The 18,379-nt window shown below is 42.4% G+C and overlaps 2 protein-coding genes across 2 annotated transcripts; one reads left to right on the top strand and one right to left on the bottom strand.

Moving 5' to 3' along the window:
• Window positions 1–377: 377 nt before the first annotated feature.
• PTGES2 (prostaglandin E synthase 2) lies at window positions 378–9,610 on the bottom strand. The gene is made up of 7 exons (XM_032797845.2): window positions 9,295–9,610; window positions 7,016–7,210; window positions 6,288–6,343; window positions 4,744–4,896; window positions 3,888–4,088; window positions 2,795–2,912; window positions 378–1,975 (listed from the first exon to the last, which is right to left on the bottom strand). Exons 1-7 carry the CDS (start codon window positions 9,568–9,570, stop codon window positions 1,823–1,825), a joined length of 1,152 nt encoding a protein of 383 aa, XP_032653736.1. The 5' UTR covers window positions 9,571–9,610; the 3' UTR covers window positions 378–1,822.
• A 3,523-nt stretch (window positions 9,611–13,133) lies between these two features.
• BBLN (bublin coiled coil protein) lies at window positions 13,134–18,095 on the top strand. The gene is made up of 2 exons (XM_032797656.2): window positions 13,134–13,292; window positions 16,860–18,095. The coding sequence occupies exons 1-2, from the start codon at window positions 13,205–13,207 to the stop codon at window positions 17,054–17,056; spliced, it is 285 nt and encodes a 94-aa protein (XP_032653547.1). The 5' UTR covers window positions 13,134–13,204; the 3' UTR covers window positions 17,057–18,095.
• Window positions 18,096–18,379: the final 284 nt, after the last annotated feature.

Genomic DNA, 18,379 nt, shown 5'->3' with positions numbered 1-18,379 from the left:
AGCAGCTGAGGTAACTTGCTCAGCCTGGGGACAAATTCTTCTTCCAAGGCCCCAGGGACATTCTGAAGCAGTGAGGGCTCATTTACACATCTGTCACAACAGGGCCCCCTAGATCTCCCCGGCCCCCTAGATCTCAGGGAGGATGGACAATTGTTAAATATTTTTCTGGTTAACTACTTCAGAGCTTTTTTTTTTTTTTTAATTAAAAAAAATTAATTGATCTAATCTATCTCCCCTTCATATCTACACATGCTCAAACAGTGAATAAAAAAATCATTTGTAATTTTTAACACTGAAACATTATATGGTTGAACGATGTTGTAGCTGTACTTAAAGATAGCTAGGTGCAGAAGTGCTTAAATAAATGTAGTCAGAGAGCGTAGCAGCAGTTTGTTTTTATTGCAAATACTCTTCCTCTCCCACTACTACTCATCTAGTCCACACTAGAATTTGCACCTCATTTTCCTTCTGAAGTATCCATAGGTACAGTAGGTTCTGGACAATAAAACACACCTGTATCACACACTGATCCTTATGACTGATAGTGAAAAGCAGTCTTCTGCTAACACAAAGTATAAGTTTCTGCATTGATGACAGATGTCATCTACACCCTCGCTTTCCCAGATAACCAGTTTCCTTGAAAAGTGCCTACGATGCCATGAACAGGATTGTTACAAGTAGATAACAGGGAAATTAAAACCTTGGACCACTCAGAGGATCTCTCACCCTCTGGCCTATAGCTAGAAGTGAAAGGATTCCCTGCATCTTAGCTCACCAAGACAGGTACCAACTGGCATTTCTGCACTGCGCTAGGACTGGCCAGAGCTCAGTGAGGAAATACTAGTTCCAATAAGTTCACACTGTACAATGTAGCCTACAGCAATGGCTCCCACATCCACACAGCAAAGCCTTTGGTGCTTTTGCATTACAGAAGCATCTAGAGAGCCACAGAGGACTGCAGAATTCACTAACACTCACTCAATAACAACTGATCATATGGAGTATTTCCAGGAACACTTTTCATATAATTCATAATAGGAAGTTTTTTTCAAATCATTTTGCAATAATTCTTTCTTCAGCCTACATTGTGCTCTCTGGCTCTCTATCTACTGGTAGATAAGAAATCCTAGATGCCATATACCGCATAGAAAGAGAACCAAGCCTGTATTGTCACTAACAATCCAGAATCAGCTGTTGAAATAACAGTTTAAATGGAGATCACCCTGAAGACTGGAAGCACATGGCCTGCACACAGCAGGATCTTTTCCACCATGCAAAGGAATTCCTTCCTCAGTGCTGCTGATTCCCCCATTGCCCTCAGCACTGTACTTAGAGGATGCTATTCCAGGTCAAATCTTAAGGCCACTTAAGAGTTACACAGTACCTCAAATAGTCAGGAAGACACTCAGGACAACTTGGACAAATGGAGATACAGCCTGAAGTCAATCCTGGACAGACCTCAAATATTTGCTTTTGCTCCAGGGTCCACTAGCCAGTATAGTGGTTTCTTTTTACGACATTCTTAGTATGGGGCTCACCAAGAGAAAGCAAATTTGCTGCATCCTGCTGTTTAAATCAGAACTTACCCTCCACTCCAATGAGGTCCCAGGTCAGCATCTTTTAAATGCTCCTATTATTCTAAACTTCATATGTACTTTGCTGTGCACACCTGTCCCCTCCTGCTCTCTTAGTCTCACAAAACCTCTTATTAGCTTTAAGCTGAACAATTTGCATGCTTGCACCTCAGTCCAGAGGGAGGGGCCAGTGCATTTTATTTTTAAAATAGAGGTCTTTCCTTTTTAATGTTTTCTGTGCAAGGATTTTAGTAAGGCGGCTGCAGCAGTTGCCAGTTCACAATTTCTGCCTCTCCAATAGCCTTTTCCATGCGATGGTACCAAGGTTGAACTTTGGTATGAGTCATCATGTCATCATAGGCTTCCAGCCCTTCCATGACTCGGAGGACCCCATACACTGCCTGTGCCAAGAGAGGAGAGACAGTTTGGAATTAGTATAGATAACATTAACTCTAAATCTGGAATGGAGGTGACTTCAGATTTAAGTGTTCCAAAACTTTACTCCCTTCCTTATCACCTATTCCATCCATGTTATTAGCAGAGATTATTGAGACAGTCACAGACATTAGATGGATAAGTAGGAATTGCCTAACAAAATGGGCAAGATTTTTGGGAGATGGAGTAAATGAAAAGTGATTATAAGATTGGTACAATATCCAGCTCCATATAAACTCTCTATGGAGACATTGCTTCAGAATAAAACAAAAATGATAGTGGTTTTTGTTTTATTCAGTGAGAGATAATGATGCAGGAAATGGTTTGAGGCTCAAATCCCAAAGTCTGTCTATGCATGCCAACCTCATGACCCTGTCCACTGATGTCAACAGGGCTCATCTCCAGTTGCATACATGGAAACCTAGTTTGTAAACTCCTTTTGTCATTACTTCAGCTTGACGGATAATCCCCTACTCTGGGAATTCATGATGTTTGTAAGGTATGTGCTTGGAGTATATTTCCCAGTGAAAAGGCGATTGGTTAGCAGGCCTTCTATGCACACAGCCTTATTGTGCAATGGAGTAAACATACTCACCCCTCACCTGTAACACACTATTTGACAACAAAACTCTCACCTCCCATATAAGACACTCAAATGATATATCTAATATACAGACCAAGAGGACATAGCCATATTTTATACATAATCATAGTCACATCTATATCACACTATGTGCATGATAGATGATAATTTAAATACAGAGACCAAGGGTCTTGACCATTACCAAGTCAGCGAGATTCGGCTGGCTGCCACCCATGAATGGTCTGTGTTTGCCAACAGCTTTTACCCAGTCATTGGCTGCTTTGTACAAATCTTCTCGGACATTATCCTGGAGATGGTGCCTATATTAAGAGAAAATATAGCATCCTCTAACTGGTTCATTTATCTCTAATCTTCTCCTCCGATTATTCTTCCCATGGATTGATATATGGCTGGGGACAGGGAATGCATTTCAGAGTGAATGGAAAGACTTGGGTATTTTTAAAGAAGACTATGAAGTAATTTGTGTGCGTAAACATCTTTCATTCAGAGGGTCAGAGGGCTCAAAGAAGTCCATAAATACTTAAAGTTGATTAAGTGGTTAAGGAGCTATTTGCTCTAGTGGTTAAAGCAAAGGACCAGAATTCTAGAATCATGGACAGCAATTCTCTCTCAGTCACTAACTCTGTGTGTCACACTAAACAAGTCAAGTCTTGACCATTCCTTGGTTAAAATAGGCACTTGTATTGGAAAGACAGCAGAGATCTAAAAAGGAAAGAGCCCCTGGCCCACTCAAATGGTGTGGCTACCGTGGAACTAGTTCCACTTGTAGTGATCATTCAGTTCATGGGAATAAAATATTACTTCCCAAAAGCCAGTTTCTGATTGTTCTGATCAATGGAGATTTAAGTTGCGCAGATCAAACGAGTATAAATTCCTCTCACGTTTTCAAAGGTAGGAAAGGATTTTGCACCACTGAATGGCATACAAGAACATAACTGGTGCTCCCATAAACTGTAATAACTGAAGTGACCTGCCTTGGAGCGAATGTTAAATTAAAAATATGTCCTTACAGAAATGGAGATTTTGCCTCTGCATGTCTGATTTGAAAATTATTATGGTTCCACATATGGCAATCATTCAGATACAATGATGAGAATGGGAGGAGTATCCAAACTGATCCTTAGAACAGAATTGCATTTTATTTGCAAGGAAAATGCCTTTTAAATGTGTTTGAGATACAGAGTTTTACTGTTTGAAGTTCATGGCTAAGGGTAGTTAAAAAACAATGGAACAAAGACATTCCCTCGCTGTGTGACTGGGTCAGTGGTACCAACCTGCTCTTCAGCCTCTTGCTGATGAAGAACATGGCAACGGCCCCCACGTACTTGGCAAAAAAGCCTTCCACGGTGCCAAAATTGCCCTCATGGACAATGTAATCGAAAGAAGCCAGGGCTTCCCTGGGTGTGCGGTAAACATTGGGGGAGATGAGGTGAACAAGCCAGTCATCTGCCCATTTTCGCCACTTCATTTCCTCCCTGTAGACATCCAAGAAAGTAGTTTAAGTGAACAAATTAGAAACATTGAATCAGAGGAGGAGGATGCAGCTGATATCAGAATAATTGTAGCTGGAGCTTCTGCAAAGGAGGAGAGTGCAACATAGTTCCCATCCAGTCTGCTCCACTGGTAATATCCCTGAACTGTTGTCAGGAGGAATCTCCCCCACTCAGCTGCTCTAACGCCAAACTCCAGCTGGGTGAGACAAACTAAAGCTCTAGATTCTCTTTCTATTATTGCAAGCAGGCTGATGGCCCATGAGGAACAAGTGTCCCATCATGGGTTTTCCTCAACATAAATCAATCCCAAGTGACCCCTCTGGCTGACTCAGGAGACCAAAGGGACATCCCTCTCTGGGAAGAAGGCAGGGTGGAGAGAAAGCAAAGGAGGAAATTGGTGCAGTGGTTGAGGCTCAGAGTACACCAAAGTGGGGGGGATTTCACATAGGAAGTATTACATTTTGCAAGTTAAACAAATAAATTAATTGAAACAAAACCATTCCAGTTATTTAAGGGGTGTCTGATGTGTATCATGTCAACAGCAGCACTAGGAAGATTCTGTTTGTGTTCTCCAAGATGATATAGGAGGGATGCTGTGAAACCAACTCCGAGCCCCCCTAGCACATGAAATGCTTACACCTGAGCTTCTTTGATGGGGTACACATGCTGGGTCTCCATTTCATCCAGCATGAGCCAGTATTTGTTCCCATACTCCGTCACCTCCTTTCCCTGCTCATTCACAGCTTTCATAGGAGGATAAAATGACACGATCTCTTCTAAACTCTTCTTCCTGAGGGCAGAAACACAGTCAGAATCTGCATGTCCCTCTCCATGTGTTACCAAAAAACACTTGCTATGAGTCCTCTTATTAGCACAACAAAAACACTGGCTGCTCTAACGACAGAGACTTCCATAATGAGGCAGCTCAAGGGCTGTAAATCTAAGTGTAGTCTACAGCTCTTCTTTCAGAATTCCTCTCCATCCTGAAGTGGTTAGTCACAACAGTGACTGTAAAAAAAAATTGCTGATTTTAATGGCACTGTGGAGTTGATACAGCTGTGGGAAGAGCAAACAGAGCTTAAGGCACCATAAGGAAACCAGATTCCAATGGAGAATATTCTATTACCGTTGATAATGTATGAGAAAGAAAGATTATGGCTACATTTCTAGATCTCAGGATGCGATTGGCCGTTAGGGGGAAATAAAATAATAAACAAACCAGCATAGTGAATAAATATACAATTAAAATACATCTCCTTTGGTTGTAATTCTTCCCCCACAGCGTACAAGTAATTTCCACTGGCTTCAGTACAGATAGTTTGAATCCTACATGGGGGTGGGAGCAATAATGCCAGTGGACTTTAAAGTCTCACCTTCCCCCCTTTCAGCATCCTTTGATTTTCCAGATCTGAGCAAATTTGATCTGGAATCATTGATAGAACATAAACGTATCATTTTTAGAGACGTTTCAGTCTGAAAATTGACTCTATACATGCACATTATACACATTATTATCCCAGATACATCTTTACTGTAATGTAACGTAGAAAGATTGCAGTGTGTGCATGGATGCAAGACTAAGAGGAAAATGCACTTAATGTATATGAAAAGAAAGGAGTAAAAACACACTGAAGCCACATACGTTAAAATCCACTACTATGAAACAGCTGAAACCAATGAGAGAGAGAGAGAGAGAGAGAGAGAGAATGAATACACGTAAGTTTAATTTAAAATAACCTATGGTAAGTATTAACCAGACTGAATAGTCAGCTGCAGCTAGCAATGTCTTTTATGGTTAAATTTCTATATACTGATGTTCTCTATAAGGGGGGAGGGGGGGGGAGGAAAGAGGAGAGAGGAATAAAAGTACAAGTTGTCCCAGGTATAAGATCCCCTCCATCTCCATTCTTTACTCAAGCTCTTTGTAACCTGGATCTAAAGAGCAGGCTACAAGAGCAGCAAGTTGATTTATTTCCAGATATTCTGAATGGCCAACAAAACAAAAACAAAAAGTCAGAGGAAGATTTAACTAATTTAAATTTGTGGACTAACTTTTAAATCTTCTTTGTGCAAAGGCAGAATTCTGAATTAAAAAACACCTGAGCACGCCCTCTCACACACACACTCTCTCTCTCTCTCTCACTCTCTCACTCTCTCACTCTCTCACTCCAGTTCCCTTACTTGGAAACGAGATAGGTCTTTATTGCACTGATGATCACTGAAGAGTCATTCAGTTGCTGCAAAACAGAATAAAAATAAACTTAAAAAGATAAGTTGATGGAACTAAGGAGGAGGAGCTCATAACAAGCTCTGCCAACTGAATCTTTTGGGGTTTAAGTAGTCCCCAAGTCCCTTCTTCCCTAAACTTTGGTTTATTTCCATAGGCAAATCCGCTATACTATAGCCATATATTGTATCTATTCTTCCGCTTGTTTTAGACAGGCCAACAGCAGAAACCAAAGTGGGTTTCAGTTTGAGTCATTGGCATTCCAGGGGGCAAACCAGCATGGTAAGAAAATATATGGTTAAAACACTTGTCCTTGGGTCTTAATTCTTCCCCCATAGAGTACAAGTACCTCCCACTGACTTCTGTGCAAACTGTTTTAGTCCTGCAAGGGGGTGGGAAGAATAAGATCAGTGGACTTTGAAGTCACCCTTTCCCAAACTCCCTAGCAGCAGCATGGCTTGTCACTGCTAGGGAACATTGGGCATTGTGAGTGCTCAGCAAAATACAGTAAGAGTGAGGCTAAGGAAGAGGTAGCTAAGTATACAGCCATAAAATGAGAAACAGGATGCTAAGCACCCTTGGAAATATAGTATCAATCTACAGGCTACACCTCCACTTGGCTAGTGACCCAGTGCTAGATGTAAACCCAAGAACCACGGTTATTTGAGAAGCAGAGACTCACCAGAGTGTTTCCAGTGTTGGCTAAAAGTATGGGCACCTTTCTGTAGGAGGAGAATTTGATCTCCTTCCTCATTACCGGGTTCACCTCCACAACTTCATAAGGCACCCCATGGTAATCAAGGAAGGCTCGCACCTTACTGCAGAAGGGGCAGGTTTTGTATTGGTACAGGGTCAACTGCAGGCTACCTGCGGGGAGCTGAGGAAGGAAAATGCCAGAAGTTTGTATGTTCAACTCAAATATCACCTTCTCCCCTGATCGATTTATTTTTATTTTAAATTGCTGTTGCTGATATTGGGTGTTCAGATCATAATCTGGTCACCCAAATCAAAGCTCACATCCCTGGTTAACCAGCATTTTCTTCCAATGACATTATAAATATTTAACTTTTTTGTATAATGAATATCTAATTTTCTAAATATTCCCTTATCCCTTTGTAGTAACTCCAATCTCTTATGAATATACCTCTACCCCGATATAACACAAATTCGGATATAACGCAGTAAAGCAGTGCTCCAGGGTGGCGGGGCTGCACACTCCAGTGGATCAAAGCAAGTTCAAAATAACATGATTTCACCTAAAACGTGGTAAGATTTTTTGGCTCCCGAGGACAGTGTTATATCGGGGTAGAGGTGTATATGGTTTTGCCAATTGAATCCTATAGGTTAGGGACCAAGCTGTCATAAGAATGACATTCACAACATTCCTTTCTACACAAAAAAATCAAACCATCCAGCCTGAGAAAATTAAACAAATCAACTTTAAAAACAAAAACAAAAAAACCCACACCCTTAAAGTAATAAAATCCATTAAAATCAAAACCCATCCCCCAAGCAGAGTTTTTATGCTGCAAAGGAGAGGTGTCAGAGATTCCATTAAGTCCACTAGAGACTTTGCTATTTTTATCTATTTTACATGGAAGATGCTCAAATACTACAGCAATGGGCAGCAGTATAAAACCCTACATTTGACATTAAAACAAAAACATCAGTGACGTGCCAGGAAGCAATGACTTTTTTTTGGGGGGTAACAGCGGTTGCAAGGTATTGGTTGAGAACATATAAACACAGAACCTGATCTTGCATTGTTTGCACACCATATCTTCACTGAGAATGCTGGGTGCACAAGGAATAAAAGCATCAGTATTAGGCACAATGCAATTACACAGACATTTAATGTGCCTTGCTTATTAGTCATACATTATAAAACACATGCCACTGTTTTACCTTGTTTCTCACTTCCATAATACCTCAGGGTATTTGTGGGAAGTCATTAGTTGAAAAGCCCTGTGTAAGCATACAGAATTGTTGTTTTCCCTGTCACTTGACAACTACTTTTCTTTTTATTAATCAAAAAGCAGTTTTTATATTTACTCAATTTTTATAGTTGGGTAGTTTAGGCCTAGATTTTAATACTTTAAATGTTGTTTCCTAACAACATCTAATATTAAGGATGTGTGCGTTTCGATCAACAGAAAAAGTCTGCTATGTGTATTTAAACCTTTTCTTGAAGGGTTTGCCACCCTCAAATACTGCAACATTATGCTAGTGTATGAGAATCAGAAAGTGACCAGACTAAAATCAAAATTGAAACAAACAAGACTATTTTCTTTCCACTGCCAAAAGTTAGGTATGTGCATATGTCTTGCAGGATCAGGGTCTAGTTTAAGTGTTTAGTTTTAATACACAATAGTTATTAGTAAAATTGATAGACATTATTTGTTTAGGATATTGTAACCTGATGGCATCACTTGTATATTCTATATCATTTAGCATGCCATTCATCCATAAGCATGGAAAACATTAATTAGCTGATTGTTTTTAAAATAGCAATTAGCCTATCCAGGGAAAGCTACAAAAGGATTTGCAGAGACAGTAAATAGAGAAAGCAGACACAGATCATTTGAGATCTTTATAGCCTTCCCATCTGCAGAATCAGCTACAGGACATTAGAGGGAAAATACTATCAGAAAATGAACAAAAATAGAAATGTCATATAGGAGAAGAAATCTGTGACTGAGTGAGGAAGAAACCATTTTCAAGGTTCTTCCTGCCATCACACCCTCTTAAGATTTCATTAAGGATGGGAGCCAAAATCTCAGTGTGCACCCCAAAAAGATATTTGGGAGGCAGTATAAAACCCAGATTACACAGGAAGATCTCAGAATCATCTGTAAGCGGGAGATGGGAAAGCAGCACCATAGGGCCCGGTGTTCCTTAGGGATTGCAAAGGGCTCCTGGATTTCCAGCAGTATTCTTAAAAGGGGGGAGGCAGGGGGTTACCTTGGCTGCCTGCTGCTCTGCAAGGTGCTCCTGGGCCTTCAGGGGATACTGGAGAGTCTGGAAGAGGCCAACGGTGCCCCCCAGGGCAAAAACAGCCCCCACCAGCATGCGGCTGCCCTTCAGTGCCCGGGCCCCTGCATAGCGTCCTGTCCCAAAGGGGATACAGTACCCCCTGCTCTGTGCCCGCAGGAGCCCCACCCCAGCCGCCTGGCCAGCAGCCCTGAGCCTCCACGGGAGCTGCCCCAGGCACCTCCAGCCACTGCAGGCTGCTGACATCTTCGCTCCACGGGGGAGGAAGGGAAAAACAGCGAGGGAGGGGCCTCTACACCAAGCACCAGAGGCTTTAAACCAGAGCAGAGGAGGCCTTAAGGATAGAGCGCCTCTGCTGGGCTTGTTTTTTGATTGGTTGGTTTGTTTGCTGTGCCATCATTTCGTCCCAGATGCAGTATTGCATAAGGGCCAGCATCCACATACAAAACTGGGGACAGGAGGGTGGGAAGCACGCCGGGCGCCCCCGGGGGAGAGAACATTTGCCTCCCCCAATGATTTCCAAGCCCCCCCTATCGTCAGAAAAGCCAAAATATGTACAAATTTATACTGTACAACGTTAAGCAATGAGCAGATTGGAGAGATTTAATTTGTTAGATAACTTATAGAATCACAGAAAAATACCGACTGGGTAGCCACAATTTATTTTTAAGAGTCCAAGAATTTCTAAGGGTGTAATTACTCCTGGAAGGTTGTTTGGTAAATAGCGATATTCAGGGGCCCCAAAATACTCATTTGCCCCTCCAATAACAGGACACTAGAACTACCCTGATTGGAAATGGTTATAAATGGCACAGGTAGGCTGAAACAATAATCACACTGTAGCAGAGAATGTAACATTCAATGTAATAACCCATGCGAGGATGACAAGTGCTATAAAATCCTAGGTTGGATCAGGGGCTCTCAAACATTTTCATACTGTGGAATACATTTTAACACAGAGAGTGTCTCATTAACACCTCCTTTCCTATTACTCATAGCGCAGACCACCTCCTCTCCCATTTATTATCACATACAGTCTCTGCAGGGACTATGGCAATTGCTTATGAAAAAGTCATATCTGGAAAGTATCGGTGGATGTTTAACTGATGCAATTTTTTTTCTTTTGAAAAACAGAATCAAACCCACCACCTGCTTTTACTCTTAATTTTATCAGCTCCTCCCATATTTTTTATTAATCTCTCTCGCTGACACAGTCTGCTCTGCTGTCTAGACCCTTTTCTTTCCCTCTACATCAGGTTCCCTAACAGTTGGTTCCCTGCTCCCTGACTATGCAGCCCAGCCACCAACTTCTTTTCACCTAGCTCTCCTGAAAATATTACCTAACTGCCATATGGATTGCAACTCTAATCCCACTGATGTCTCCAGTCCCTGAGAGGTAGTGCTCATTTCCTCTCATTCTCTATTTATGTAATAGTTGCTCCCAACAGAAGTGGCTAGTCTAATATTTCTTCCTTGTTTCCAGTTTCATTTACAGGTGGCTTTTAATTGTAGTGAAGAGTGTGGACATCTGCAGCAGCAGTTGGAAACAAGGAGAGCCAGCACCATGTGGCCAATCAGATGTTTGAGAATCATCAGCAAATATTCTTCAGCCAGCAGTTTGGGAACCCCTGGATTAGATCATTTTAAATATTATTTAAATCAGAGCATCTGCTGAATCATTAGCAAAAACTCCAAACCACTAATCAGCTCATTCAAAGAGTCCAGTCTGGACAGTTATTTTTCCAGATATTAGAGCTCATTCTTCTCAACTACAATACATAGTGGGCCCAAATTCCATCCTTCATGCAAATGACACTAAGGATTAATTTTGCTCACAGTGTGTAGTGTGAATATTGAATGCAATACTTGGGAACAGAGCTGCATAATTAAGTAAAATCTCAAATAGTCCATGATTTTATGGTAAAATTCCAAATCAATAAATAATTACAATTAAAATTCCATCTTTGTAAGTTGCTTTAGAATCACAGGGTGAAAGGCAAGGCCAAAATATTCAGAGTATCTAGTAGGTGTCATACTAGCAAAGCCAGATTGATAGTTATCTGGCTTTTGCCATGATGGATAATTAAACCTCAGCACTTCATGAAGATGTTAAAACATAAAATAGGAATAAAAATAATAGTAATAGTTTCCACTTCTATAGTGCCTCTTATGCAAGAATCTCAAAGAGCTTTACTGACATTAATTACATAAGCCTACTTAATTGTGAAATTGTATTCCATAATGCAATAGGAAGACATATAACCTCATGCTTCAGGGCAATTAACTTTTGTCACTTATGCTTGGTTATGCCTATACTATTATTTTTATGAGCATAACTGTGTTAGGACATAGGATGGGGGCCTATCCCAGCAGAATGTAGTCAGGTTATACTAAGGAAAGATACAGAATGTACTGTGATGTTAAGGATATGATCCTTCATTCCTTGTGCATTGAAAATTCCAACTCAATTAGCATTAAAAAACTCCTCAAATCAGTCTTTGCCCAGGTTCAGCTCAGGGACACATTGATGCCCTTAATTGCAAGTTATTTTCCTCTCTAAAGATACATCCTATAAAATGGAAGAAATGATAGAATGATCTGGTTTCCCAGGACAGGTGAAGCACATGACTAATATCAAGTCTAAAAAAATAAATCTTAGTTATAAAGAAAGTCAGAGAAAATTGTGCTTATCGTCCTAGGGAAAGAGGAGATTTGAAGGTGACCTACTAAAAACAGTTTAAACAAACTTTATTCTGTTAAATACAATTAAGCTAAATTAAACAAACCATTAACTAAAACTGGATAGACAAAAACAGGAAGGGACTGTGCTCTAGTGGCAAAAGCAGAAGTCTTGATGTCAAGAATTCTGGGATTTAGTCCAGTCTGTGTCACTGACTCAGTGTGTGATTCTGGGCAATTTACTTAACCAGCCATCATCCTGTCTGACCATCTGTAAAATTACCTCACAGAAGCTAATAATGAATGTTTACAAAGTGCTTTAAGAGCTCCAGAAATAAAGGCTCTATACAGGTGAAAATACCTCCTGAGAACGTCCCATAAACATGTCCTGAGAACAGTCTACAAAGAATAAATATCCATGTAACAAACTGAGATAATTAGTATGGATGGAAAAAGGTTGAAGAGAAAACCCCTGTAGAAGGGGATAGTAAAGTAAAGCTATGTGAATAATTAATTCAACACATTGTCTGGTTCTAAATTGGTCTGTGAGTAGCTGATATATTAGTTCACTTTATTGATTGGAATTTATTTGCTGGATCATTTCTGTGAATAACTTCTGATCAGCAGATTTTTCTCGAGCAGCTGTCAGCCAAAATCAATATAGTGCTTGGTTTTGACTGGGACACACAGGCCTAAACTCTGACTGGATGACTGTGGCTCTTAGAGCCAGCTTGGCTGTCAACCTTCATACTCCCAAGCTCACACTTGGCTTCTGCAGATACTCTCCTGAGTTCGCTATGTTTTGCACCCATAAAAAATCTTGTCAGCAAATCCCTCTGCGATGACTGCAGAGACTGAACACTGCAGAGAGGAACATACGCCCCCAGGGAGGTTGGGGGTGGGATCCCGCCTCTCTGTAAGCAGATGTCCTCCGCCCGCCCGCGCTGTTTGTCAGCCCCTCTCTTCCCATAACTATAGACTTTACCCTGCAGCGGGGCGGGGCTGGGAAGGAGGTGACCCCACACCCCCTCCCTAGGATCCCGGCTGAAGTTTCCGAGTGGCTAGGTCAACCCGAGCCCCGCCCTTTTCCAGGTCAGGGGGCGGGACCTTCCGCCGTTCCATCCGGGGAAGGGGTGGGGCTTTCTCGTGTCTCGGAGTCCGGCCGTGACCTGGGTCCTGTCTGGCAGCCGGAGTCGGCGGCATGTCGGGGCCGAACGGGGAACCGCATGTGCCTGCGGGAAACGTCGGGCGGAGCGAAGAAGGGGACGAGAACGGGTTCGGGGAGACAGGTAAGAGACGAGCCCGCCCAGCATCCCCCGCTCTGGGGTGAGCCCCGGACCCCACAGCCCCCGTCCTGCTCTCAGCTCCCCCTACTTGGGGTCAGCCCTGGACCCCTCCCCGTTCCCAGCACCCCACACCTGGGGAGAGCCATGCCCCGCCCTCCCCAAACTCTCCCTGCTCCTAGCACCCCATTGACTGGATGAGCCCAAGACTCCTCCTCTTCCTCTCCTCCCTTGCTCCAGACATACCCCCTCTCCCTAGATAAAACACAGACCCCCCAGCAGGCTTGCTCCTAGCGTGCACGCACCCCCCCCCCCCCGTTAATGATGATCAGATACGCAACACAACTAATATTAACAAGGGGGAAGGATTGCAAGCAGAAACAGGGAAATAACAGGTTAAAGACTATTGAAATGTATTCAAGTCAGCAGGGCCTGATGAAATTCATAAGGAACTAGCTAAAGCAATATTCAGACCCTTCATAGAGCACAGGTGAGGTGCCAGAAGACTGGAGCAGGGGAAACAAAACACTTATCTATAAAAGGGGACCTGGGGAATTCTAACCCAGTCAGACCAACTTTGATACTTGGAAAGATAGTGAGGTATGCAGAATAGCCAGCATGGGCTTGTTAGGGACAAATCTTGCCAAACCAACATACTTTTCTTTGGAAGGGAGTATCTGGTGGGGTCCTGAAGGGGTCAATCTTGGGTCTGGTGGTATTAAATATTTTCATTAGTGACTTGGATAATGGAGTGGTGAGTATGCTTATACAACTTCCAGATGAACAACAAACTGGAAGGGGCTGCTAGCACTTTGGAGGACAGGATTGGAATTCAAAATGACCTTGACAAATGCGAGAATTGGATTGAATTAAAAAGAAGAAGAAATTCAGTAACAATAAATGGAAAGTACTGCACTTAAGAAGGAAAAAATCAAATGCACAAGTATAAAATGGGGAATAACTAGGTGGTGGTGCTGTTGAAAAGCATCTGGGGGTTATAGTGGATCACAAGTTGAGTATGAATCAATAATGTGATGCAGCCGCAAAAAAGCAGATATTCTGGGGTATATTAACAGGAATCCTATATAACACACATGAAATAATTGTCCTGGTCTATTCTGCACTGGTGAGGCCTCAGCTGGAGTGCTGTGTCCAATTCTAGGCCCCATACTTTTGCAACAATGTGGACAAATTGGAGAGATTCCAGAGGAGAGCAACAAAAATGATAAAAGCCTTAAAACACCTGACCTATGAGGACATTTTTTTTTTTTTTAAACTGAGCATGTTTAGTCTTAAGAAAAGAAGGCTGAGGGGAGATATAAGTCTTCGAATATGTTAAGGGTTGATAAAAAGAGAGTGGTGATCAACTCTTCGTCTGTCCACTAAAGATAGGACAGGAAACAATGGGGCTTAATTTGCAGCAAGGGAAAATTAGGTTAGCTATTAGGAAAAACTTCTGAACTATAAGTGGTGTTAAGATCTGGAATACACTTCCCAGGGAGGTTGTGGAATCACGTTTGTTGGACAAACACCTGTCAGAGACAGTTTAGATTTACTTGGTGCTGCCATAGTGCAGGAGGCTGGACCTGATGACCTCTCAAGATCCCTTCCAGCCGACATTTCTGTGGTTCTATAAGACTAAACCACCCAACACCCTAGTTTGGTGCCTTCTAACAAAATCTAAGAGCACCTTTACTGAAAAAATCCTGGAGATTTCTAGGACTAAAAAGGCCTTTCATCATACTGTTCTGGGAAGCACCAGTACAACTAGTTACTAGCCAGGAAGGGAATAATATCATCTTTCAGACCTTGCTCTGGCTCCGGCTCCTGATGAAAAAGGGATGCTTAGCTAATCTTCTATGACAATTCCTTTGGGAATTTGAGCTTTAGGGACTATCACCTGCCTCAGAGATCCTTTCTGCTGGGTCCATTTGAGCTGTCAATCCAATTTAGAACTAGATTCTGAAGATGTCAAGGGTGTTTCTTCCTGAAATCACTCAGATCCTTAGAAGCTGATGATTCTTTTACCAGCAGGTATCTCTATAGTTGGCTTTGAGTAGGAAGTCCTTAGATATGAGTTTTCTAAATAATCTATCATATCTTTTAGCCTGTCCCACAAAGCTCTCCTAGTTTGGAAGCAGGGACTGCACTGTTTTCTATCCCTGTGCATTCTAGTCTCAGGAAGTCACTTCACAACTTTAATTTAGAATAATGTAGTATCAGAATTAAGGTATAGCATTAATCGCTTTCAGCTGTGCATGTGCAATTCAAGGACTTCCCACACTGTCTTCTAAAAGATTTTGGGAGACCAAGTACTTGTGTTCAGGGTTTTGGTAGTTGAAAACAGCTTCACTATCAGATCCTCTTATTTATTTCTCCCACATGCTCTCGATGCCTGAGTGCAAGCTGCAGAGAAGTCCCATTTAGACTGGTCTGTTATTCTAAACAATGCCATTTGAGGACTGGTTGTTGCTGCCCCTTGCTGTGTTCAGGGGAACAGGTCTAGCTATTTAAACATTAAAAATATTGTCTTTCCATGCAAGCTCTGGTTGACCTTGCGTGTGAAGTGAAATCTGTAGCTCCTCTTGAGGCTTGAATTAGATCATTTTCTTTGTAGATGTACATGAGAACCACATTTTTCCTTTTACTCAAGGCTTGGTGTGAGTGCTTTTCCCCCCTCCCTCTGGGAAGAAGCAGCATCACAAGTAGGTTTGAATGGCCTGTTGGACCTGATTTGTGCTGATTGTCTGGCTTGATACATACATAGGTCGTGCAGGGTGGTTTACAACGAATCCTTGCTTCCTAGTGTAGTGTTTTAAATGGTAAAGCAAGACCTATGTGGTCTCTGCACTGTTGAGACCTGGATCAACAACTTCAGAAATTAAAGGGATAAGTGCTGTTTATGGAAATCAGAATTGGTCCACATTCATCCTTCTGGTTACTTTTCCCCTTAGGACCTTATGAGATGTTTCTATTCAGCTTATTCAAAGGGGATCCACTGCATTGCACCTTTCTTCCTCTACTCCTGCTCCCACCACATCAGCTGGTGATGTTCTGGAATTCTTTTTCCAGATTCTGATGTGCCAGGTCCTAGAGTGGGAGCTCTGGAGGTTACACTCTGTGCTAAGCTTCTCAACAACACCCTTTCAAGGTGCCTGTACTTTGATTAGAGAAGGCCACCTCTAGGGAGGGTGAAGAGATTAATTCAGCTTTTATCTATTCAGCCCTCTTGCAATGTGGATCCCTGTCTAGTGGAAGCTGGCCAGAGCCCAACCACTTATTTGAGAGATTACCAAACAGATGGCAATTTCCTTCCTGGTCTGTGACACAAGTAAAACATCCTAGACCACATTACCAATCCCCTGAACCACCCAGTTTCCCCACAGACCTAGTTTCACCAGTAGATGTGATGTATCATGATACTAAGAGGATGCATTTGGGATAGAGGACCTTCCCTGTATGTTCTGAGGTATATTTGCAAGAGGCCTTGCTGCCTGATACCTTCTTAGAATGAGTGGTGGTTGTACAAGAATTTAAATTATTCAGGATATTTTTTTGTTCTCTTTCCTTTAGAATATGCAGCAATAAACTCCATGCTGGACCAAATCAACTCCTGTTTGGATCACCTGGAGGAGAAGAATGACCATCTCCATGCCCGCTTGAAGGAGCTGCTGGAATCCAACCGTCAGACACGCCTGGAGTTCCAGCAGCAGCTGAGTGAAGAGCAGAACATGCAAGCTGATGTGCAAGGCCCACACATGGACATCTAGTTCCTTCTGTTTGCTGGACACACACTGTCAAATAGTTTTTACTTCCAATGGGACTGCCACGGTCTGTGGTTTAATGTAAAACTTGACTAGAAAAGGTACTTGCTGTTGTGCATTCCCTCCAGGGGTTAAATGTCCTGCCCTTCTGTGTCTTGTGTTGTTTTCTCTTTGTGACTGATGCTGCATCAGCAAATAGGTGGGTAAGGAGAGAGATGGGGAGTCAGTACTTCCAGCTCCAGTTCTGAGCAGACAGTGACACCATTAGAACTGGGTGTAAGAAGCCTAGGCTGCAAGTGTGGGCATTCATGTATAGGCCCCTTTTGCCACAACTCAACTACAAAGGAAAGTTGTGACTGTTGTCCTGAAGACTGTTTAGAACTCTACCTCACAGACTCTTCTCCCCTAGTAAACTGGGCTTCTAAGCCTTACTGCTCTGGAGTTCCGTAGCAAATGGTGGCTCCATTCTGGCCCCAGACTTGCTCTGTGTTAATTGTGGGGAGGGTAATAGGCTTCTTCTGGGGCTTAAATCATCTGGTTTCTTTAGCCCTGTGGCTGCAGCCTCCCTAAGGTCTACACTTCAGTTAGGCTTACAAAAGTTCTGTGATGAGAAACACTGGCTAAATGCCAGGACTCCAGTCCATGCATTCCTCCTTCAAGGCAAATGTAGTGTAAGCCACCATCATGCTCTACTTAATGGAGAGTAAAAAGCATGAGTGACTCTTTAAAGCACTTCGAGACTCAGCAGTGGCTTCTGAGAGGTATTACTATATAGCAGCCTAATTTGCTCCCCTTGTAGTGTCACAGCCACATGGTGAGAGAGGGTAGGAGGACTGCCCAGCAATGCTGTCACATCAGAGTCCTTCCTGAATGTCTGGGAGATACAAACGTGTTTGTAAGACTGCATGACCACTGTAAGTCTGTGAAACTGCTTTGATCGTGTCTGTAGCTTCTGCTGGCAAGGTCCAGCATTGTGAAGTGACTGTCACTTTGTACAGTTGATAGTATTTATAAAGAAACTTTTAATAAACCAGCTTAAACAGAATGTCCTCTGACAAGCATTTCAGAAGCAGCCTTGCTTTAAGTGCTGAGAGATCAAATGACTGAGCTGCCTTCATTTTCCAGTCTAAAACTGGGTCCCGAGTGAGTCTGTTGCCTAGTGCACTGGCTTGATTCCATGGGAAAACATTGTGAAAGTGCACAAATTGTGTTCGCATGGGGCTGACTCATCTGCCAGCAGTAAAATTCTGCTCACATCAGCATCATGACCTGTGAAAGGGGAACCACCTCAGCACAGCAGGAAGCAGATGGCTAGTACAGTGAAAAGTC

This window comes from Chelonoidis abingdonii, chromosome 24 (assembly GCF_003597395.2).
Source record: "Chelonoidis abingdonii isolate Lonesome George chromosome 24, CheloAbing_2.0, whole genome shotgun sequence".
Taxonomy (NCBI): Eukaryota; Metazoa; Chordata; order Testudines; family Testudinidae; genus Chelonoidis; species Chelonoidis abingdonii.
The sequence above is the reverse complement of the archived record's forward strand: the minus strand, read 5'-3'. Positions and strand labels throughout refer to the sequence as shown.

What these genes read in the sequence shown, in the direction of transcription:
- PTGES2 (XM_032797845.2), bottom strand. Translation starts at nt 9,570, where the DNA reads ATGTCAGCAGCCTGCAGTGGCTGGAGGTGCCTGGGGCAGCTCCCGTGG. An exon ending in CAGAGCAGCAGGCAGCCAAG is followed by an intron (nt 7,211 to 9,294) that starts GTAACCCCCTGC and finishes TTCCTTCCTCAG; the next exon opens with CTCCCCGCAGGTAGCCTGCA. An exon ending in CCAACACTGGAAACACTCTG is followed by an intron (nt 6,344 to 7,015) that starts GTGAGTCTCTGC and finishes TCTGTTTTGCAG; the next exon opens with CAACTGAATGACTCTTCAGT.
- BBLN (XM_032797656.2), top strand. Translation starts at nt 13,205, where the DNA reads ATGTCGGGGCCGAACGGGGAACCGCATGTGCCTGCGGGAAACGTCGGG. An exon ending in GAACGGGTTCGGGGAGACAG is followed by an intron (nt 13,293 to 16,859) that starts GTAAGAGACGAG and finishes TCTTTCCTTTAG; the next exon opens with AATATGCAGCAATAAACTCC.